Source organism: Acanthochromis polyacanthus, chromosome 24 (assembly GCF_021347895.1).
Source record: "Acanthochromis polyacanthus isolate Apoly-LR-REF ecotype Palm Island chromosome 24, KAUST_Apoly_ChrSc, whole genome shotgun sequence".
Taxonomy (NCBI): domain Eukaryota; kingdom Metazoa; phylum Chordata; class Actinopteri; family Pomacentridae; genus Acanthochromis; species Acanthochromis polyacanthus.
This window is the reverse complement of record NC_067136.1, coordinates 6150431-6174171: the sequence shown is the minus strand read 5'-3', so window position 1 is coordinate 6174171 and position 23741 is coordinate 6150431. Positions and strand designations below refer to the sequence as shown.

The 23741-nt window shown below is 42.5% G+C and overlaps 1 protein-coding gene across 1 annotated transcript in view; it reads right to left on the bottom strand.

Annotated features, from left to right (window-relative positions):
• The window catches only part of LOC127532703 (sialoadhesin-like), a 258353-nt gene extending 241585 nt beyond the window's left edge, over positions 1-16768 (bottom strand). Inside the window, exons 1-2 of the mRNA XM_051944726.1 lie at positions 16553-16768; positions 16306-16474 (exon numbers count right to left, since the gene is read on the bottom strand). Of these exons, the coding sequence (XP_051800686.1) occupies positions 16306-16474; positions 16553-16634 (251 nt within the window). The 5' untranslated portion in view covers positions 16635-16768. The remainder of the gene's footprint in view (positions 1-16305; positions 16475-16552) is intronic.
• Between the last annotated feature and the right edge of the window lie 6973 nt (positions 16769-23741).

The window sequence follows — 23741 nt, the reverse complement described above, 5'->3', positions numbered from 1 at the left end:
GACCGAGCCGAACCGCCCACCACATCCCCCCATGGAAGCAGCCACCCCGCACGAGGCCACCAGCCCCCCACGACCCCCAGCCCCCACGGCGACCCGGCGCCCGCCCGAACTGAGTGTCGCCCGGGGAACAAGGCCAACCACGTCGAGCCACAGGGGACAGCACCTGGAAGATTAGCCAAACATGCAGTAACACCAAGCTAGCCATTCATGCATATAGACAGAGGATCCTGAGGAGTTGTTGACTGTAAGTTGTCGTCGATACGGCCCGCTCGGTCCTGCTGACAGCGACTGGGTTCCTAACTGAAGACAATCATTAGTTACACAATGCCAAAGTACATAAGCAGCAACAGAGTGTTTCCCCTAGGATTGGTGCCTTGGGGGGGTGTTTTCACGTCGGTCGTTGTCGCCGTCGTACAAAAAGTCGAAATCAGGAATTTGAGTCATAATATGTTTTATCAAAAAATTCCCGTTTTTTATTTTGTATTTTTGTAGCAAGTTTGTATATGACATGAACGTATTATCTGAGAAGAGGTGGTGGAGATGTGTGATTCCATTCTGCTCCCAAACAGCTAAATGGAGCGGCTGATTGTTAACTTGAAAATCAGGGTTGTACCAAATGGGAGAAAACTTACAGGGCTCCAATTTAGAGTTTGTAATTTCTAATGCCTTCCACCAAGTGGTCAAGGTGGAGGAAATCATTGGGTTTTTAAAACAGTTGTGTCGTTTAATGGATGTTGTAATAAAGAGTATGTCTGAAAGTTTGATGCTATTGCAATCCTTCTGTTCTAATTCTAACCAACAGTTGGCATCTCCGGTAGGTTGTGTCCATAGAATAAGATATTGTAGCTGGTTAGCTAAATAATAATGCATAAAATTTGGTGCTTCTAGACCTCCTTCGGATTTACTTTTCTGAAGAGTAGATAGACTGATTTTTGCTTTTTTATTATTCCAGTAGAATTTTGTGATAGCCGAGTCCAGCGACTGGAACCAGTTGGACGTTGGTTTGAATGGAATCATTGCAAAGAAGTAATTTATTTTTGGTAGGATTTTCATTTTGATAGTAGCTATTTGTCCCATAAGAGATATAGGGAGATTGTTCCAGCGCTGTAGGTCATTGGTGATGTTATCCAGTAATGGGGAAAAATTTAAGTGAGCTAATTCAGATAATTTAGGTGAAATTTTTATGCCTAAGTATTTTAAGTTGACTGTAGGGAAAGAGCAGTGAGGGTCCTGGTTCCGCGTTATCAAGTTGAAGCTCACTTACCTGTTGATAGGCGTTCTCCAAACTTACCTTCAGGTCTTGAATTTCGTCGCGGAGAACGCTGAGAACATCTAGCTTTTTATTTATGGACTCCAGGATATCAACCGGGACGTCCGTTGTAGCGAGGTCGTCAGTATCAGTCGAGGAATCGTTTTTCCTCTTCTTAGACGGATTGTTGCGGTTCGGGTCTTCCATGACGCGGTTGTAAAAATATCCGTCGATAAATCGCTCGAGGTCCTCCACGGTGGGTGGTGCTCCAAATCCGCAGTTCGAGTAAGGAAATATCAATAATTGAATGCAAGTAATGCGGTGATTAAATTTAATTTTGTTTAGAGAAAGAGCTAAGACTAGTGAATTCTATTTCAGCAGCAGGGTGCCACCATGTTGTATTCCGAAATCTCACTGGCAGTCTCACGAGAGTCACAGCATAGCCCCCGCTGTCTGACAGATGTAACAACTCTGTCGGATTGATTTGTTCTGTTTGACTGAAACCTGGTTGCAGCAGGAAGAATTTGTTAGCCTAAACGAATCAACTCCCCCTAGTCATATTAACTGTCATATTCCTGGAATCACAGGCCGAGGAGGAGGAGTAGCAGCAATCTACCATTCTAGTTTAAAATTGAACCAGAGGCCTAAACCTGATTACAGCTCATTTGAAAATCTCACTCTTAGTCTCTCTCATCCAAATTTGAAAGCTCAGAAACCAGTTTTATTTGTTGTTATATATCGTCCTCCTGCTCCTTATTCTGAGTTTTTATCTCAATTCTCAGACTTTTTATCTGAATTAGTGCTCAGTTCAGACAAAGTTATTATTGTGGGTGACTTTAACATTCATGTTGACGTAGACAGCAACAGCCTTACAACAGCTTTTAATTCATTATTAGACTCAACATGTAAATAAACCAACTCATAGTTTTAATCACACTCTTGACCTTGTCCTGACTTATGGCATAGAAATTGAAGAGTTAACAGTATTTCCCCAGAACCCTCTTCTTTCTGACCATTTTATGATAACATTTCAATTTAAAGTAAAGGATTGTTTAGCAGCTGAGAACAAATATCATTACAGTAGGTGTTTGTCTGACAATTCAGTATCTAAATTTAAGGAAATAATACCCTCACTGTTTACTTCAGCAACATTTACTGATAAATCAGAAGGCAATTATTATTATTTTACCCCCACAGAAGTGGATTATTATGTTAATAATGCTTCAGCCTCACTGCGTACAACTCTTGATAGTGTTGCACCTGTAAAAAAGAAAGTTATATCGCAGAGAAGACTTGCTCCTTGGTATAATTCCAGCTGTGGGCTTTAAAGCAGGCATCCCGAAAGCTGGAAAGAAAGTGGTATTCCACTAATTCAGAGGAAGTGTATGTGGCTTGGAAAAATAGTCTAGTAATCTATAAAAAAGCTCTTCATAATGCCAGGACAACTTATTATTCATCTTTAATAGATGAGAACAAGAACAACCCGAGGTTTCTCTTTAGCACTGTAGCCAGGCTGACAAAGAGTCAGAGCTCTGTTGAACCTTGTATTCCTTTAGCTTTAACCAGTAACGACTTCATGAGCTTCTTTACACATAAAATAGTTATGATTAGAGATAAAATTAATCTGGCCCTTCCTACAAATGTCACAGATGCTTTTGAATTGGCTGTTAGACCTGATGAATCTTTAGAATTCTTCACTCCTATATGTCTCTCTGAACTCATTTCAACAGTTTCTACATCCAAACCATCAACATGTCTTTTAGATCCTATCCCAACTAGACTCTTCAAGGAGATTTTACCTTTAATTAATTCTTCAATGTTAGATCTGATTAATCTCTCTCTAGTAACAGGCTATGTACCACAGGCTTTTAAGGTTGATGTCATCAAACCTTTGCTTAAAAAGCCCACTTTAGATCCAGATGTGTTAGCTAACTATAGACCGATATCCAACCTACCATTTCTCTCTAAAATTCTGGAAAGAACAGTTGCAAATCAATTATGTGAACACTTACAAAGGAATAATTTGTTTGAAATGTTTCAGTCAGGCTTCAGAGTGCATCATAGCACAGAAACAGCTCTGGTGAAAGTTACTAATGACCTTCTCATAGCATCAGATAATGGACTAGTCTCTATACTTGTTTTGTTAGATCTTAGTGCAGCGTTTGACACAATCGACCACAACATTTTATTACAGCGTCTAGAACATTCAATTGGCATTAAAGGGACAGCACTGGACTGGTTTAAATCCTACTTATCAGATAGGTTCCAGTTTGTGCATGTCAACAATAACTCTTCTGAGCATACTAAAGTTAATCATGGAGTTCCTCAGGGTTCTGTCTTAGGACCGATACTTTTCACATTATACATGCTTCCTTTAGGCAATATTATTAGGAAGCATTGTATTAACTTCCATTGTTATGCAGATGACACACAATTGTATTTATCTATGAAGCCAGATGAAACTGATCAGTTAGCGAGACTGCAAGATTGTCTTAAGGACATTAAAACCTGGATGACTTTTAACTTCCTACTGCTAAATTCAGACAAAACTGAAGTCATTGTATTTGGCCCCAAACATCTTAGAAACTCGCTTTCAAAGCAAATAGTTACTCTGGATGGCATCACATTGGCCTCCAGTACTACTGTGAGGAATCTTGGAGTTATTTTTGACCAGGACATGTCCTTTAACTCACACATAAAGCAAGTCTGTAGGACTTCCTTTTTCACCTGCGTAATATTGTAAAAATCAGGAACATTCTGTCTCAGAGTGATGCAGAAAAACTAGTTCATGCTTTTGTTACTTCCAGGCTTGCCTATTGTAATTCCTTATTATCGGGTTGTCCAAGTAGCTCTCTTAAACATCTACAGTTGATCCAAAACGCTGCTGCGAGAGTACTGACAGGAGTTAGCAAAAGAGATCATATTTCCCCTATACTTGCTTCTCTTCACTGGCTTCCTGTTAAATCCAGAATAGAATTTAAAATCCTTCTTCTGACATATAAAGCTCTTAATAACCAATCTCCATCATATCTTAAAGATCTGATAGTACCTTATTATCCTAGTAGAACTCTTCGCTCTCAAACTGCAGGCTTACTTGTTGTTCCTAGAATTTCTAAAAGTAGAATGGGAGGCAGAGCCTTCAGTTATCAGCTCCTCTCCTGTGGAACCTGCTCCCAGTTTGGGTTCTGGAGGCAGACACTCTCTCTATTTTTAAGACCAGGCTTAAAGCGTTCCTTTTTGACAAATCTTATAGTTGGGGCTGACTGGGTGACCCACAGGGGTTCGGCTTGTGTCTTCATTGCACAGCTGACTCCCTCTTGGACGTCCCTTCGTTCTGCCTCTAGTCATGCTGCTATAGGCCTATAGGCTGCTGGGGGACTTTTCTTGACGCACTGAGCCCTTCTCTATCTACCTTTACATTTAATATGTATACCGTTATTGCAGTACATTCACTCTGTTTCCCCCTGTGCTATTTCTCTGAGTGTCCCTGGTCCCAGAGCTGGATGCTTCAGATCTGTGGTTGATGTTCCACCAGCTGGTCCAGTCTCCATCATGTCCACTGTGGGATGCTGCTGCTGACCTTCCTCCAGCCCTCTGCTTCCAACTCCCTTTTTCCACCAGTCAACTCTGCATTGCCTTCACTATACTGTTATGCTAACTTACATACTGTTTGAATTTTACTGCTAGCTATATATGGAGTATGTTTAATGTCAGAGCCGTACATCATAAGAGTAAATTATGAGTCAGTTTTCAATGTTAGCTTATACTTTGTCTGTGTCACATATCCTGTCATACATGTATCCAAATGTGTGTTGTGTTTTCCTTGCTTTCCCACCCCTCCCTCTTCTCCCATCCCTCCCCCTTGCCCTCCTCTGTCCCTCTCAACCCCCCCCGGCCAGCAGGCAGATGGGTCCCCCCTATATAGAGCCGGGTTCTGCTCGAGGTTTCTTCCCTGTTAAAAGGTGTTTTCCTTGCCACTGTCGCCTTTGGGCTTGCTCTGGGGGTCAGGCATATGGGTTCTGTAAAGTGTCTTGAGACAATTTGACTGTAATTGACACTATATAAATAAAATTGAATTGAATTGAATTGAATTGAATGAGAGCATGGACTCCACACAGCTGCTGGTTTTTGTAGGGAGTTTTACATTACAAAGGAACTGATTGATCTCAGGAGTCTAAAGGGGACAACAACTGGTGAAGACATGTCTGAAGCTGTCTCAGATGCAGTTCACATGATGGGACTTAAATGGAGAAGCTGTGTGGAGTTCCAACAGATGGAGCTCCAGCTATGACAGAGCAGCACAAAGGAAGGATCTCTGTGGTAAAGTGGAGGTGAGGCTGTTAAAATGCTCTTGTTGCAGACCAAACCTGTCCCTTTGGTAGGCTCTAGTCTGTATGTGTGAGGCGTAAGAGGAAGTGCTCACAGCGGTAGTGTGACAGAAGAAGAACGTTGAAGCTGAAGCAGGGCGACATGTACGGTGCAGTGACAGTCATAGAGATCAGAGAAGTAGAAGCCAGTGTATCCTGGAGAAGCTGTATGTGCGAACAGAGAGCTGCAGAGTTCAATAAAGTCCTACCATCTCCACCACAGAGTTGGTCCAGACTCTGAATATAACTTGTTACCAACAGAGAACCATGCTAAGCTAAGTGAGCTAGCGTTACCCGAGGCTGCCCAACTACAGTTCAGAAACCAATGAACCCTAGTAGGTAACACTCTGTATCGTCCACAAAGAAACCCTCTGTGCCAAGAAGTCCAGCTTGACCATGTGATGAACATAACTGGAGCATGAGGGCTCTACCACAGAGAACTTCAAACATTCCTCTCTGACATTGATGCTGAATATGAGGACCTCCTCTACCATTCTGATGAACGTCGGCTAAGTCTGCTCTGTGCTGCAGCGGTTTCATTCCCTGAGACCAGAAATCGAGCAGTTTTTAAGAGAGGAGGACCGACCTCTTCATGAGCTGAGTGACCCTCTGTGGTTGTCAGACTTTAGTAGATCTTCCTGATCATCTCAACACACTGAACAACAGCCTACAAGGCAGAGACCAACTCGTAGAACAACTTTATGAGTACATGAAAGCGTTCTGTGTGTGTTGGGGAAAAATTACTCACTTTCTCATGACTGAGGTGTCCCCTCAGCTGTTATTTAATGACATCCCAAATGCCGGTGCGTCTGCCAGCTGCAGCCACCCTAAATCAAGTGTAGGTACCAATTCACCCCAAAATACTCTACAAGGGGTCACCCCTGATCTATTGTTCTCCTTAATTGAGGATGCAAACCTGTTTATGCTTTTTCTGTTCCCAATCTGACCCTGAGACAGACAGACGCTTGGTAAGGATAACATGGGGATAAAAGACAACAATCTGACTGACGACGTCAGAATAACAAGGTCATAGTGCTGTATTGTTGTCCAGATGGAGCCTGAGCTAACTTTCCTGTCTCCATATTTGGAGTGTAACAGAAACATGGCATGCCTTCCAAAATGGTAGAAGTACCCAAGGCCAGAGAGACTCCTTAGAACTGATGCTGCCAGTGCTCACATCACTGTTACTCGCTGCATCATTTCTCCTGATATCAGTAAACCTTATTCTCAACATCAGCCATCTGAGTCTCCAGAGTGTCTCTGAGTTTGCCTCCTGGTTCTTCTTTCGACATCACAGAATTCTCTAACAGTGTGAAGCTGTGAATCTTTGAGATACAACTTCAATGTTGAACAATGTTCAGCCTCTAATGAGTGGTCCAGTTCTTTGTATATTTTTCTGTTTGTGACCCTCAGGAAAAAGTTTGGACACCCCTGTTTTAGAGGATTCCTGGTCATAACTGACAAAAACAAGAGCAGACTCACCATTTCTTTGTCTTCTCTTCCTCTCAATGCCAAGCAGATTGCAGCTCTCTACAAAGTCAGATACATCCGGATACAAGGACCGGCCACATTAAGACAGTTTTTTAAATTTATTTTTAACACCTCTAGTGCGGTGCAGGATGTAAACACTGACCTCAGAGCTGCTAACCTTCACAGGATGAACAAAACTTGTAAAATTATCAACTTTGTCAAAGTAAACTCAGAACTAAAATCAGCTCAAGAACTTTCAAAGAATTATAAATGTTCTATGAGCTGAAGATGAAGGAAAAACAGTGAAAAATACAGAAAGTTCACATTTCTAAGAGCAACTCTGCAGCAGAAACAGGAACCTTGACAACCACAGAGCTGCTGGGTTCCTTTAACAGACTCAGAGAACAGAACGCCTCGATAACTACTGAAGATTATCTGACTGATGGGAAAATCATCGAAACAAGTCAGAGAGAAACTGAAGAACAACCAAAAAATACAATAAAAAAACAGAGAAAACAATTGAAATAGACAACAACCAGAAACGACACAAAACAACCACACAAAAAAACACAAAATGAGCACAAAATATGCAAAGCAAACAAAAAAGACACAAAATGAACACAAGGACAGAAAATAACCAAATCAAGAAGCTGTTTGATGCACTTATTGGTCATTCATCAGAGTGAATAACTGACTGAGATCCTTCAGCCTCGTCCCTTTACTGGTTCTGACCACAGTTCAGTGGTTGAAGTCTGCAGAAACCAAACCTCAGTCTGATTTCCTCTCAGATAAACCACTGTCATTTACAGACGGTTTGTTTCCACCAGCATGAAACGATAAAACCAAGACTGAAGATAACCGGCATTTATTTAAATAATCTTTATTGATGCAAGTAATCTAATGGAGACACAGGGTCTCATTATCAAGAGAGATTCGTTTTCCAGTAACAACAAAACATTGAGTCACTGACAAACAACACTAAGGGACCTGAACTAGACAATAAAACAATGAGTTACAGACAGACGAGTTCATGACAAAACACATCATAGATATCAGAATGGATGGACACCAAGCAGTAAAGTTACAGAGTAAAAACATTGAGAACAAGTACCAGTCCGAGGAGATGATCTTTCCATGGTATTTCAGAGATGTTTGAAGTCCACCAGAGGAATCCAGTTGGACAGATTCAGACTCTGCTGTAGTGAGTTCCAGGTTGAAGCAGCAGAGGAAGAAAAATCTGTTTTTCTGAGTTCAGGGGACGATGAACGTAATAAAGTCCTGGAAACACAGACTATGACTGAACTGTTTATGTGACATGAAGGAGGATAAATCTGTGGGCAGCAGACCAAGGATGGGTTTGTAAATGAAACGATACCAGTGGAGAAGTCTGTGTGTGGACAGTGATGACCAGTTAAACCATGGATGGACCAAACCTTCCATGATGCTGCTGTCTACAACATGGACCAGGTCCCTGGGAACATGGACGAGTACAAGGCTGCCTCAGAGAGATCAAGGAGGTTAAACAGCGTTATGGGATGAAGCTGGAGTCACAAATGGAGCAACCCAACTCCAGACGACTGAGGCAGGGACTACAAACATCACCATGTACAAAGTAACACCCACACAGGTGAACATCCATACCTTTCTCCCTGATGATCTGAACATCTTCTGTTAGGAACCAGATAGAGAACCCCAGCAGAGAACATACAGCAAAGGCGGGGGCTGGCTGAAGCAGGTTTATTTGAGGGAGAGGGGGATCGGAGGGGAGCGAGGAGAGATGATGGGATGGTGAGAAGAACCAGGAAGGGATGGTGAAGAGCGGACTGGGGACGGAGAGGTGGAGCCAGGGATCGGCGGCCAGTGGGGGCCCCAGGAGGACAGGAGTGCGGGCAGAGGGCAGGCTTGGGTTCCAGGAGGGGGGAAGCGAGGCACAGGTATTTTCGAGACCTCAAGGCCTCGGGGTGGGTCGGTCACTCACGTGGGGGACAGAGGAGGGGATCTGGAGCGAGGCACGGGGGGATCAGGGGGAGCGGGAGGAGGTCCGGGTAACTGGGTTGAACTGGAATGCGGGAGAAGACAAGAAGGAATTAGAATTACAAGAAACATGGTTCAGAGATTGTTCAGAGGCGAGAGGTGAACTGACTGCGTAAGCAGAGTTTACGATCTGGCAGGGTGTGAAAGGTGAGACCGGTTCTTATTGCTGAGGTGTAATCATCAGGATGATGCACAGCTGCCCGGATTCTGCTGAAGCGCTGATTGCCGAAGCGGAGACAACCGTGAGGCCGCACTCCGCTTCAGCAACAGCAGGGAGAGCGAGAGGGAGAGAGAGAGAGGGAAAAGGGAGAGAGGGATGTCAGGTGGGGGTAGAGGAGGAGGGGGCCCTGACATCTTCAATGCTTGTTTTGACTTGAACACCATATGAATCGACTGTAGGACCAGATGGGATTACTGGACACATCCTGAAAGTCTGTGCTGACCAGCTAGCATCTGTGTTTACGTTATCTTCATCCTCCCTCTGTTTACTTCCTGTCCTCCATGAACAACTACCACCCAGTAGCCCTGACATTGGTGGTGATGAAGTGTCTGGAGCTGCTGGTCATGAACTTTATCACCTTCTCCCTTCCTGACACTCTGAACCCCTGCTGGTTGTTTTTCACCCCAACAGATCTACAGATGAGGCCATACCCTACCTGCTCCAAGCTGCTTCAAGCTCCCCATCAGGGTTCTCTGAAAGTTCTACACCTGCTCCATAGAGAACATCCTAGTGGGTAGCATCACTACCTGGAGGAGCAGCTGCACCAAACAGGACTTCCTGTCCCTCAGGAGGGTGGTCCACCCACCTGCAGGACATCCACAACAACCGGTGAAGATCCTGAAGCAGTCCAGTTACCATGGAAACAGACAGATTTCCTGCTGTCTTCAGGTAGATGCCTCCATTGCCTGAAGGCTGACAGAAAGGATGTGGGGGAACTTCTTTCCTGAATCCGTCCACCTTCTGACAAGAACTAGAACCAGGACTTTACTGGACTCACAACAAACACACTACACTCTTATTCAGTGTTGGGCAGTAACGTCACTACAAATAGCGTCGTTAGTAGTTTAACTACATTTTTCTGTAACGACGTGATAGCGTTGTTGTTTACAAATCAACAAACGTTTCAACAGCTTAGCTGATCTTTTGGTCATGTAGCGCGGTAGCGAACGCAAAAAGCTACATTAAAAATGATGAATGTTGAACTGCTTGAAGCGGAGCTTTCTGCTCTGCTGCAGTCTCATCTCACACTTTTAAGGATCAGACAGTGACATCATCTGTCATGCAACGGCGTGTGTGAACCCATGCAGCAGGCGTGGACAACAGGATGAATTAAAAAACAAACAAAAAAAAGTTTTAATTCAATTACAGAGAATAATTTAACAGAAATTCATAATAAATAAGCGGGAGGGAGAGAAGGCAGGAGGGAAAACTAAACCAAATTGACAAACTAAAGGAGGGCCAGAGGGCTGAGAAAAAGCTATAGAATAAAGTAAAACTAACTAAACAAGAACAGATCCGAAGGCCGAAGTAAGGCTAAATAAATTAACTAAAGTGAGGGAAAGGTGGCTTACAGTTAGTCTGGGTTATGGAGGACGGGAGAAGGCTGAGTAGGCTGAGCAGGCGGGTAGGGGTGTAAGAAAATATTGTTTCGGCGATATATCGCGATATTTTGTTTCACAATACTGTATCGATATTAAAAGTATGATATCGATATTTTTAGGTATTTATTCATCTGCAGACACGGCAGAAGTTCATTTCCGATTGTAATTTAAACCTCCAACCGTTAGGTGGCAGCACTTACGTAGTCAATTGAAGCAAGGACGTGGAACGAGATTCACGAGAGAAACGGCCTCACACATAAACACAGTTCAACATGGCAGAATCCGAACACATAACACCGGCCCCTGCGGCGTACAAGGCTGAAGTGTGGACACATTTTGGATTTCTACACAAAGTAGTAATAACTAATATATGCTTTTTTGGTCTGTTGTTTGTATACTACAAAAGTAGTACCGTGATATTGCAGGGGTTTTTTTCAACTTGATAACAGTATTTTGTTAAATAATGGTTATTTCAAGCATCCTAAAAGCACTTTTTGCTGATGTTAGTTACTTTGTTCCACAAAAATACTGTTCTGATGTTGGATAAGTCAGGGACTGTATACTCTGCATTTTTTCACAGCTAATGGAATGTGAACATTTGAGCAGGATCTTAAACTGTAACGTCTGTAAGACATAATTTTATTTATTTGTTTTTTTATGGTTTTTTTGTACTTTTAAAGCTGGATGTTAAAACATTAATCATCCAAATGCTGCACTTTAAGTTTTTACAGAGGAAAGTTTTGTGATACAGCATTAGATACTGTTCTAATCAAATAAAAATGTGTTTAGTTAGTGCATATTGCTGGTGTAATTCTATACTAGGCTCACGATACGATATATCGTATCGTGAGCCCAGTATCGTGATATGTATCGTATCGCCAGATTCTTGCCAATACACACCCCTACAGGCGGGGAGTGAAATGATGGCCGGGAGCTGGCAAGGTATCCAAGGGAGAAGCAACGGGGTCCGAGGCGTGGGGCGTAGAGTAATAATCCAAGAGGGAAGCAGAGTCCGGGGGGAAACGTCTAAGAGACGGCAACGGCGTGGAGCAGGTAGCAGAGTGCATGGCGTGGCGGGGAGAGTGAGTCAATAATGCAGCATCAGTATGGTGGAGAGTGCCAGACTTTATGCTGCACTGATTATTGATTTGCAGCGGCTGTGTTGTTCTACTCAGCCGTAAGTCCTTCAGCTAATGAGCCGGCTCGCTGCAGGCAGAGGAGCATGACATCATCTCCAAACGCCGACATGTCTGTGTCAACCAATAGAAGCGGAGGAACTGTTAATGTCGTCATTCAACAATCCCTTCCACTGGATCCACACACACAGACGCTCGCTTCAGTTCATGAGAGATGGCAGAGAAGGAGTCAGAGTCACCGTGGCCCTACCTAAATAGTTGAGTTTTTGTGAAAAAACGGAGAAAAGTCGTTTTCAGATGCCTACTGTGCCAGCCCAAGGCGAAGTTTCTGTCAACTTTAAAGACGTCAAATACAAATCAGAGAACCCATATACAGGTGACTACCGAATATGCACAACCAGCAGCAGTTAGCTAACCACCACATGTCAACCGCAGTATAAGATGCACACACAAACGAGCGACTTTTCAACATCTAAAATTCGCGTGGCAGTAAATTAATTAAATTCAGCGTAAGGTTGTGGTGGCAGTGTGTGAATATGTATAAATTGGGGGATTAAATAAACTGATACATATAGGAGGGAAGAGGTATGGGAGAAAACGAGGTAACAGTAAAACCAAAATCTGTCTTCTTCAGTATTACTGTTAACACTAATGAGCAAATGGCTGAAAAAAATAACAGAAAGGGAAACAAAAGTGATGGCATAAATGATTAAATATCTTAATCTTACACTCAAGACCAAAACTGAGTTAAGTAGTAGTGGATACAGCACTTTGGGAAAGCATTGAATGATTTTACATAGATATTAGACTTAAGAAATAAAACTTGATTTAATACCCAAATTATGTATAAAATTGTCTTACTATAATATTGCTTACTTTATATGGAAATGATATCAAATGTAACCTATTATACCCTCCAATGTAAGTGGTGTGTTAATATAAGCTACTGCAACTTAATTATCAGATACATTATGTCTGCAATACAAACTAAAAAGAAAATCAAAACAATGATTTCTAATGTAAAAAGGTTGATTCATTTTAAATATAGCTCCACATATTCCTCAGTGTATCAACTTACTAAGAACAAAAATGATGGTTTAATAATAAACAAGTCGGCATTTTCTTGTCTCCGTTTAACTGACTTCATTAGTCCCTGAAAGTTTTTGGTAAGAAAAAAAAGTAACTTGAATGTATTAAGCTACTTTGGTCATATTGCTGTAGCTTAGCTTGCTACATTTCTGTGGGTCATAGCTTCAGTGTAGTGAAGCTTGATTTAACACGGAGTAGCTGCTAGCTTAGCTCATTACAGTTTCCAAGTAGCTTGCCCAACACTGCTCTTATTACATGTTACATACTACATACACACACTTCATACATGCCTTTAGCAGATTTCGACAAACTTGGTCATGTTGTGTGTCTGTTGTAGTTTTCAGTCTGTTGTTGGTCGTGTTGTGTGTCTTTGTTGTAGTTTTCAGTCTGTTGTTGGTCGTGTTGTGTCTCTTTGTTGTAGTTTTCAGTCTGTTGTTGGTCATGTTGTGTCTCTTTGTTGTAGTGTTCAGTCTGTTGTTGGTCGTGTTGTGTCTTTGTTGTAGTTTTCAGTCTGTTGTTGGTCATGTTGTGTCTCTTTGTTGTAGTTTTCAGTCTGTTGTTGGTCGTGTTCTGTCTCTTTGTTGTAGTTTTCAGTCTGTTGTTGGTCATGTTGTGTCTTTGTTGTAGTTTTCAGTCTGTTGTTGGTCATATTGTGTCTCTTTGTTGTAGTTTTCAGTCTGTTGTTGGTCGTGTTGTGTCTCTTTGTTGTAGTTTTCAGTCTGTTGTTGGTCGTGTTCTGTCTCTTTGTTGTAGTTTTCAGTCTGTTGTTGGTCATGTTGTGTCTCTTTGTTGTAGTTTTCAGTCCGTTGTTGGTCATGTTGTGTCTCTTTGTTGTAGTTTTCAGTCCATTGTTGGTCATGTTGTGTCTCTTTGTTGTAGTTTTCAATCTGTTGTTGGTCATGTTGTGTGTCTTTGTTGTAGTTTTCAGTCCGTTGCTGGTCATGTTGTCTTTGTTGTAGTTTTCAGTCCGTTGTTGGTCATGTTGTGTCTTTGTTGTAGTTTTCAGTCCGTTGTTGGTCATGTTGTGTCTCTATATTGTAGTTTTCAGTCCGTTGTTGGTCATGTTGTGTCTCTTTGTTGTAGTTTTCAGTCTGTTGTTGGTCATGTTGTGTCTCTTTGTTGTAGTTTTCAGTCCGTTGTTGGTCATGTTGTGTCTTTGTTGTAGTTTTCAGTCTGTTGTTGGTCATGTTGTGTCTCTCTGTTGTAGTTTTCAGTCTGTTGTTGGTCATGTTATGTCTCTTTGTTGTAGTTTTCAGTCCGTTGTTGGTCATGTTGTGTCTTTGTTGTAGTTTTCAGTCCGTTGTTGGTCATGTTGTGTCTCTATATTGTAGTTTTCAGTCCGTTGTTGGTCATGTTGTGTCTCTTTTGTAGTTTTCAGTCTGTTGTTGGTCATGTTGTGTCTCTTTGTTGTAGTTTTCAGTCCGTTGTTGGTCATGTTGTGTCTTTGTTGTAGTTTTCAGTCCGTTGTTGGTCATGTTGTGTCTCTTTGTTGTAGTTTTCAGTCTGTTGTTGGTCATGTTGTGTCTCTTTGTTGTAGTTTTCAGTCTGTTGTTGGTCATGTTGTGTCTCTTTGTTGTAGTTTTCAGTCCGTTGTTGGTCATGTTGTGTCTTTGTTGTAGTTTTCAGTCTGTTGTTGGTCATGTTGTGTCTCTCTGTTGTAGTTTTCAGTCCGTTGTTGGTCATGTTGTGTCTTTGTTGTAGTTTTCAGTCCGTTGTTGGTCATGTTGTGTCTCTTTGTTGTAGTTTTCAGTCTGTTGTTGGTCATGTTGTGTCTCTCTGTTGTAGTTTTCAGTCCGTTGTTGGTCATGTTGTCTCTTTGTTGTAGTTTTCAGTCCGTTGTTGGTCATGTTGTGTCTCTTTGTTGTAGTTTTCAGTCCGTTGTTGGTCATGTTGTGTCTCTTTGTTGTAGTTTTCAGTCTGTTGTTGGTCATGTTGTGTCTCTCTGTTGTAGTTTTCAGTCCGTTGTTGGTCATGTTGTGTCTTTGTTGTAGTTTTCAGTCCGTTGTTGGTCATGTTGTGTCTCTTTGTTGTAGTTTTCAGTCTGTTGTTGGTCATGTTGTGTCTCTCTGTTGTAGTTTTCAGTCCGTTGTTGGTCATGTTGTCTCTTTGTTGTAGTTTTCAGTCCGTTGTTGGTCATGTTGTGTCTCTTTGTTGTAGTTTTCAGTCCGTTGTTGGTCATGTTGTGTCTCTTTGTTGTAGTTTTCAGTCTGTTGTTGGTCATGTTGTGTCTCTTTGTTGTAGTTTTCAGTCTGTTGTTGGTCATGTTGTGTCTCTGTTGTAGTTTTCTGAGTCTTTGTGTGTTTTTCTGCTCTAACATCAGTGATGAGGAAACAGTGAGTCCAGTCCAGTACTTTCTGAGTCACACTGAACAAATACTGAGTCACTTTGTTTTCTGGAGTCATTTAATGGAATAATTTGACAAATATTCACATATATTTTGAGAAACTTTAAATTATTTGTGAAACGTGGAGTTATTTTAAGCCATTTTGTTATTTAGGACACATTTTTTTCGCCAGAACAAACAAAAATATGCAAAATTAGCACAGAGAGACAAGAAAACAGAAATTAAAAAAAACCCCAGCAATGATACAAAGTGAACGCAAAGACAGGAAACAGCACAATTACATGATAAAATAAACACACTTTCTGATTGGAGGATCCTGAGTTCAGCTCAGAACTGATGCTCCGTGGTCACAGCAGTGATGATGTCATCATAGTCATCATCCAATCCCTGTTCAGCCTGTGTGGGCGGGGCCATCACCATGGAGACAGGAAAGTCATTTCCTGCAGTCAGAGAAGATCAGAAAGAAAATAATTTATCAACACATGAAGAGTTAGTTAGAGGCAGCTGTCAATCATCAGAGGATTGATTGACTGATTGATTGATTGATTGATTGATTGATCAGTACCTGTAGCTCTGTGTCGATACAAAGACACCATGAGGACAGTCGAGATGAAGTACGGACAGAACACCACCAGGTGGCAGAGCAGCCTGAAGACAAGATGGAGGGAGGAGGAGACAGGGGGCGGAGCTGAGGAAGGGGGAGGGGCTGAGGAAGGGGGCGGAGCTGCGGAATGGGGCAGAGCTGAGGTTGTCGGTTTACCTGTGGAGAGAAGAGAACCTGGTCAGGTGACTCTTTCTGCTCATTTCATGTTTATTTTCAGTCATTCTGTTTCTGTTTGTAGATGTGATTGTTGTGTGTCTCTCCTCATGTTGTGTGTCTCTCCTCATGTTGTGTGTCTCTCCTCATGTTGTGTGTCTCTTTCAGTAGAAGAATCCTGACCTGTGACAGAGATCCAGCTGGATGGAGACTCTCCATGACTGCTGGTGTTACACCTGTAGAGGCCTTCATCAGACCTGGAAACATGGAGGATGGTCATGTGACCTCCGGGCTCAGTCCTGATGAGGGAGCCATCTTTATAGAAAACAGCTGGGAGGGGGGAGTCCTGGTTTGATTGACAGCTCAGAGTGAGGGGATCTCCCTCCATCACAGGGAGGACAGGACTCTGCAGGATCACTGATCCACCTCAACACAGAGACAAACTACAGCATTTCATCCATTCACACACAGCTTCATCAGCACTGACTGCACAGCTCATCTTACCAGAAACAGTGAGGTTGATGCTCTGACTGGCTGCTGCCTCCATGGACTCACACCAGTAAACTCCACTGTCAAACTGAATCATGAAGTCGATGTTACAGGTAGAACCAGACCATTTTCCGAAGTCATTTCCACATACAGTTCTGGTTTCTCTGGTGGTGTTTCTCCTCAGAGTCCATCCAGCAGATCTGTCTTCATCCTCACAGCTCAGAGAAACAGAATCTTCTCTAAAAAACTGAGATCTTCTAGGATTTACAGTCAGATGAGCTGGATGAACAAGTAAAGAAACAATTTAGGGCTTTGAGCTGCAGTGTGTCATCAGGAGAGCTGAAGTTATTCAGTGCTGCGTTTGTTTGTGATTTTTAAACTGAAACAAATCACTGCAGGAGAATGAGTGTGTTTTACAACAACCCGTCCATCCACCCCAACCTCAGAGGATTGTTTGGCTCCTTATTCTTTTTTTCCCTTTCAGTAAAAAGTACGACAGCTGCCCTTGTTAAGTACTTCTACTACTTGTACCTTCAGCTTTGACCGTTTTGCTCTTATTTCAGCCTGTAGTGTCACATCATCATCTTGGATCAATTGTATTCTCTTCTTCTTCTTTTCCTTTCTGCTTTTCCCTTCAGGGGTCGCCACAGTGAATCAGTTGCTTCCATCTAACCCTGTCTTCTGCATCCTCTTCTCTCACACCAACTACCTTCATGTCCTCTTTAACCACATCCATAAACCTCCTCTTTGGTCTTCCTCTAGGCCTCCTGCCTGGCAGTGGGAAACTCAGCATCCTTCTACCAATATATTCACTCTCTCTCCTCTGGACATGTCTGAACCATCTCAGTCTGGCCTCTCTGACTTTATCTCCAAAGCCTCTAACATGTGCTGTCCCTCTGATGTTCTCATTCCTGATCCTATCCATCCTGGTCACTCCCAAAGAGAACCTCAGCATCTTCAGTTCTGCTACCTCCAGCTCTGCCTCCTGTCTTTTCCTCAGGGACACTGTCTCCAGACCAAACAACATGGTTGGTCTCACCACAGTTTTGTAAACCTTTCCTTTCATTTTAGCTGAAACTCTTCTATCACACATCACAACACTTTTCTCCAGCCGTTCCAGCCTGCCTGTACACGCTTCTTCACCTCTTTTCCACACTCTCCATTGCTCTGGACTGTTGACCCAAAGTACTTAAAATCCTCCACCTTCTTGATCTCTTCTCCCTGTAACCTCACTCTTCCACTTGGGTCCCTCTCATTCACACACAGATACTCCGTCTTGCTGTGGCTAACCTTCATTCCTCTCCTTTCCAGGGCAAACCTCCACGCCTCTAGCTTCTCCTCCACCTGTTCCCTGCTCTCACTACAGATCACAATGTCATCTGCAAACATCACAGTCCATGGAGACTCCTGTCTAACCTTGTCTGTCATCCTGTCCATCCAGCCCGGTCTCACGGGGATTCGTGAAACTGTCACGTCAGTTTTTGTTTCGGTTTCGTGCGCACCAACACGATGTCGTCATGTTTTTCGTGCCGCTCACCACGAGCGAAACCCGCTGTGGTAATCACATCTGAAAGTGGTTTATACTGGCGGATTCATGACGATCCCAGCTGTCCATCGGCGTTTGCGGCCGCTGCTGCGGCCGCCGCTTCGGCCGCCAGACATTCTTTAAATTCCTATGCTAATTCAGCGGATTCATGACGATCTAAGCTGTCCATTGGCGTTTGCGGCCGCCAGACATCCGGCCGCAATAGGAAGCTTTTGGCGCAATGGCGGCCGCGGCGGCGGCCGCAAACGCCGATGGACAGCTTAGATCGTCATGAATCCGCTGAATTTGCATAGGAATTTAAAGAATGTCTGGCGGCCGAAGCGGCGGACGCAGCGGCGGCCGCAAACGCCGATGCACAGCTGAGATCGTCATGAATCCGCCAGTATAAACCACTTTCAGATGTGATTACCACAGCGGGTTTCGCTCGTGGTGAGCGGCACGAAAAACATGACGACATCGTGTTGGTGCGCACGAAACCGAAACAAAAACTGACGTGACAGTTTCACGAATCCCCGTGAGACCGTGTTGGTCCATCACCATAGCAAACAAGAAGGGGCTCAGAGCTGATCCCTGATGTAGTCCCACCTCCACCTTGAATCAAGTGTATTCTCTGATATCTACGATTTATCTTCAAACCCAAACATCACACCAGATGTAATCGGACATCCTGGTATGTTTGACGTCTGACAGATTGAATCTTTTTCTGCCAGTGTAGTGTAGTAGAGTAGTTGTTCCTTCCTGCTTTGTCATTATTACCATACACCGATCAGAATGTTAATTCTGACCACTGACAGCTGAATAACTCTGATTATCTCCTCATCATGGCTCCTGCTCGTGGGTTGGATTTATCAGGCAGCAAATGGACATTTTGTCCTCAAAGTTTATGTTAGAAGCAGTAAAATGTTCAAGAGTAAGAACTTGAGTGAGTTTGACAAAACGACTGGGTCAGAACATCTCCAGAACTTCAGCTCTTGTGGGGTGTTCCTGGTCTGCAGTGGTCAGGATCTATCAGAACTGGTCCAAGGAAGGAACAGTGGTGAACCATTAAGAGGGTCATGGACAGACAAGACTCATTGTTACCTCCTTGTTATTGTTCTTCTCCCAGCTGTGCGTGTTGTTGCAAGGAAACAAAACCACTAATAAATGCCTCAAATTATCCAAATCTTGTCAAAAACAACCAAAGCTGGTCCAAAATGACTAAAACTTATCAAAAATGTGTCCAAAATTATCCAAATCTCATCCCAAATGACCAGAACTTGTCCAAAATGCATTCAAATTTGTCCTTGTGTCCCCTGTTCTGCTTCAAGCTGCACACATCATTGCAAATACACAAAACTAGACTCAAAATGTGTCCGCAATGACACAAATCTGGTCAACAGTTACCCTAAAATAGTCCATAATGACTGGAACCTATGGAAAAATCCTCAAATTTGTCTAATTTGTGTCTGAAATGAGGTGAAATCCATCCAAAATTAGCTAAGTTTATACAAAATTAGTCCAAAATGACTCAAAATTCATGTGGGTGTCCGGATGCTTATCTGGGGAACACATGGAACCAGGATGCATTATGGGAAGAAGACCAGCAGGTGGAGGCAGTGTGATGCTGTGGGCAATGTTCTGCTGGGAAACCATGGGTCCTCCATCCACATGGATGTTACTTTGACATGAACCTCCTCCCTAAGCATTGCAGACCGTCTACACCCTTTCATGGAAACATCATTCCCTTATGGCCTCTTTCAGCCTTAAAGCAGAAATGGTTTAAGAATAGTTTGAGGAGAACAACCAGTTTGAGGTGTTGACCTCCAAATTCCCCAGATCTCAGTTCAATCCGGCATCTGTGGGATGTTCTGATACATGGAGGCCCCGCCTTCCAACTTCCAGGACTTAAAGGATCTGATGCTAACATCTCAGATACCACAGAACACCTTCAGGGTCTAGAAGAGTCCAGATACCACAGAACACCTTCAGGGTCTAGTGGAGTCCATGTACCACAGAACACCTTCAGGGTCTGGTGGAGTCCATGTACCACAGAACACCTTCAGGGTCTAGTGGAGTCCAGATACCACAGAACACCTTCAGGGTCTAGAAGAGTCCAGATACCACAGAACACCTTCAGGGTCCAGTGGAGTCCAGGCCTCGAAGCAAAACGGGGACCAACACAATACTGGGCAGGTGGTCATGATGTTATAACTGATCGGTGTCGTCTCAAATAAGAAGATCTGTTCTATCGTGCTGACATGACACTGTGCAGGCAAAACGTTCCACCTTTGCTAATATATCATGTCACAGAAATGATTTCTAAAGAAGCTCCTGTAATCTAAGAACTTGATCACATCTGGAAAAGGCATTTTATGGAACCCAGTCTGTGACTCAATCCCCCAAACATCCTCTGAATGTTACAACTTTAAGTCACAATCTTACTGAACCTTTGAGATCTATGAACATTCTCTGTCTTGTTCTGATGGAGCTCTGTGGGGACTGTTGGAGCCTCAAGTGGACGTTTGAGGAACTACAACAACAGATCTGCTTCACAGCTTTCGATTTGTCAGGAGGAAACAGATGACTCCACTGGGAACTTGTTCTGCTCATGCTCTGATAGAAATTTCAACACTTTAAATGTCCAACATCTCCAGACCAACATGCTGTTGGTGAGTTTCAGACGGTTACAGAGGAAGGTGACCTACCTTGGTGTGTTGTGGAGAACAGCAGAGAGCTCAGAGCTAAAGAGACACAAAGGTGAGTTTGAGACAACATTTCATCTCCAACATAAATCCTCCATGGTTCTGTTTCCAACATTTAAAGAAGTTTCTTCTGATCTTTGTAGCAGAACGTTCAACACTGGAAGTCTCACTGACCTTTCAAAGGAAACTTCATCAACTGAAATTATTGTTGTTTATTTTTGAGCTAAACTTCACACAAACCCCCAAGACAATCAGAGATAACTTACAGATCCACAGCAGAGATGTTCCCTCCATCCTGAGCTGCTGGTATTAGATCCTCTCTCTGATCAGCTCTGTCTCATCAGTAAACTCCTCCTTCCTGCCTCTCTGCTCTGGTTTCTCTGCTCTGACTGTCGCTACAAAAAGGCTGAGAGATAAAAGTTGGTTGTGATGCGTTCACTGACAGTTAAACGCTTTAAATAAAGTAAATCTTTGTTTCTATCAGGAGGATGGTGAGTCTGTATCTGAAGCTGTCAGGGACGAAGATTGATGAAGATTTAATACGACGATAATCTGAAAACAAAAGCTGTTTCCTCTGAAGCTGACAGGAAATCAGAGGTTAGTTGCTGCCAGTCTGAGAGCGTCTCTCAGTTTCAACCTCTGAAATGTGGTCAGAAAGAGGAGAAACCGGCAGAGTGATGCCTTCAGGTACCTGACAGTGTGATGCCTTCAGGTACCCAGCAGTGTGATGCCTTCAGGTACCTGACAGTGTGATGCCTTCACTGTACCTGACAGTGTGATGCCTTCACTGTACCTGACAGTGTGATGCCTTCAGGTACCTGACAGTGTGATGCCTTCACTGACAGCCTAATGTCTTCATGCATCAAACATGAGTTCATTAATAGAATTAATGAAAGTGTGTCAGTGTAGGAGCTTTAAGCTGATGTTTCCTCCAAACTATGTTTATTTAGTCTACTGGTTATTTATGGTCCTGTGGTTAGTGATGCTGATCCAGGCTCTGTTGAAGCTTCCACTCTTTATTCCAAACATGGTTCATTCCTGGAGGCTTCAGAAACACACATTGCTCCAGTAGGACCTCTAGTGGTCAGTAGAATGAAGTACAATCTGTTCATGTTACTGATTGGTTCATGGATGTTTGGATTTGATTCACCATGAACATTCCTGTTGGACTGAACTATTGTTGACATGAACAAACTGGAACCTATCTGATAAGTAGGATTTAAACCAGTCCAGTGCTGTCCCTTTAATGCCAATTGAATGTTCTAGACGCTGTAACAAATGTTGTGGTCGATTGTGTCAAACGCTGCACTAAGATCTAACAAAACAAGTTATAGAGACTAGTCCATTATCTGATGCTATGAGAAGGTCATTAGTAACTTTCACTAGAGCTGTTTCTGTGCTATGATGCACTCTGAAGCCTGACTGAAACATTTCAAACAAATTATTCCTTTGTAAGTGTTCACATAATTGATTTGCAACTGTTCTTTCCAGAATTTTAGAGAGAAATGGTAGGTTGGATATCGGTCTATAGTTAGCTAACACATCTGGATCTAAAGTGGGCTTTTTAAGCAAAGGTTTGATGACAGCAACCTTAAAAGCCTGTGGTACATAGCCTGTTACTAGAGAGAGATTAATCAGATCTAACATTGAAGAATTAATTAAAGGTAAAATCTCCTTGAAGGTCTAGTTGGGATAGGATCTAAAAGACATGTTGATGGTTTGGATGTAGAAACTGTTGAAATTAGTTCAGAGAGACATATAGGAGTGAAGAATTCTAAAGATTCATCAGGTCTAACAGCCAATTCAAAAGCATCTGTGACATTGTAGGAAGGGCCAGATAATTTTATCTCTAATCATAACTATTTTATGTGTAAAGAAGCTCATGAAGTCGTTACTGGTTAAAGCTAAAGGAATACAAGGTTCAACAGAGCTCTGACTCTTTGTCAGCCTGGCTACAGTGCTAAAGAGAAACCTCGGGTTGTTCTTGTTCTCATCTATTAAAGATGAATAATAAGTTGTCCTGGCATTATGAAGAGCTTTTTTATAGATTACTAGACTATTTTTCCAAGCCACATACACTTCCTCTGATTAGTGGAATACCACTTTCTTTCCAGCTTTCGGGATGCCTGCTTTAAAGCCCACAGCTGGAATTATACCAAGGAGCAAGTCTTCTCTGAGATATAACTTTCTTTTTACAGGTGCAACACTATCAAGAGTTGTACGCAGTGAGGCTGAAGCATTATTAACATAAGAATCCACTTCTGTGGGGTAAATAATAATAATTGCCTTCTGATTTATCAGTAAATGTTGCTGAAGTAAACAGTGAGGGTATTATTTCCTTAAATTTAGATACTGAATTGTCAGACAAACACCTACTGTAATGATATTTGTTCTCAGTGCTAAACAATCTTTACTTTAAATTGAAATGTTATAAAATGGTCAGAAGAAGAGGGTTCTGGGGAAAATACTGTTAACTCTTCAATTTTCTATGCCATAAGTCAGGACAAGGTCAAGAGTGTGATTAAAACTATGAGTTGGTTATTTACATGTTGAGTCTAATAATGAATTAAAAGCTGTTGTAAGGCTGTTGCTGTCTACGTCAACATGAATGTTAAAGTCACCCACAATAATAACTTTGTCTGAAACTGAGCACTAATTCAGATAAAAAGTCTGAGAATTGAGATAAAAACTCAGAATAAGGAGCAGGAGGACGATATATAACAACAAATAAAACTGGTTTCTGAGCTTTCAAATTTGGATGAGAGGACTAAGAGTGAGATTTTCAAATGAGCTGTAATCAGGTTTAGGCCTCTGGTTCAATTTTAAACTAGAATGGTAGATTGCTGCTACTCCTCCTCCTCGGCCTGTGATTCGAGAATATGACAGTTAATATGACTAGGGGAGTTGATTCGTTTAGGCTAACAAATTCTTCCTGCTGCAACCAGGTTTCAGTCAAACAGAACAAATCAATCTGGTG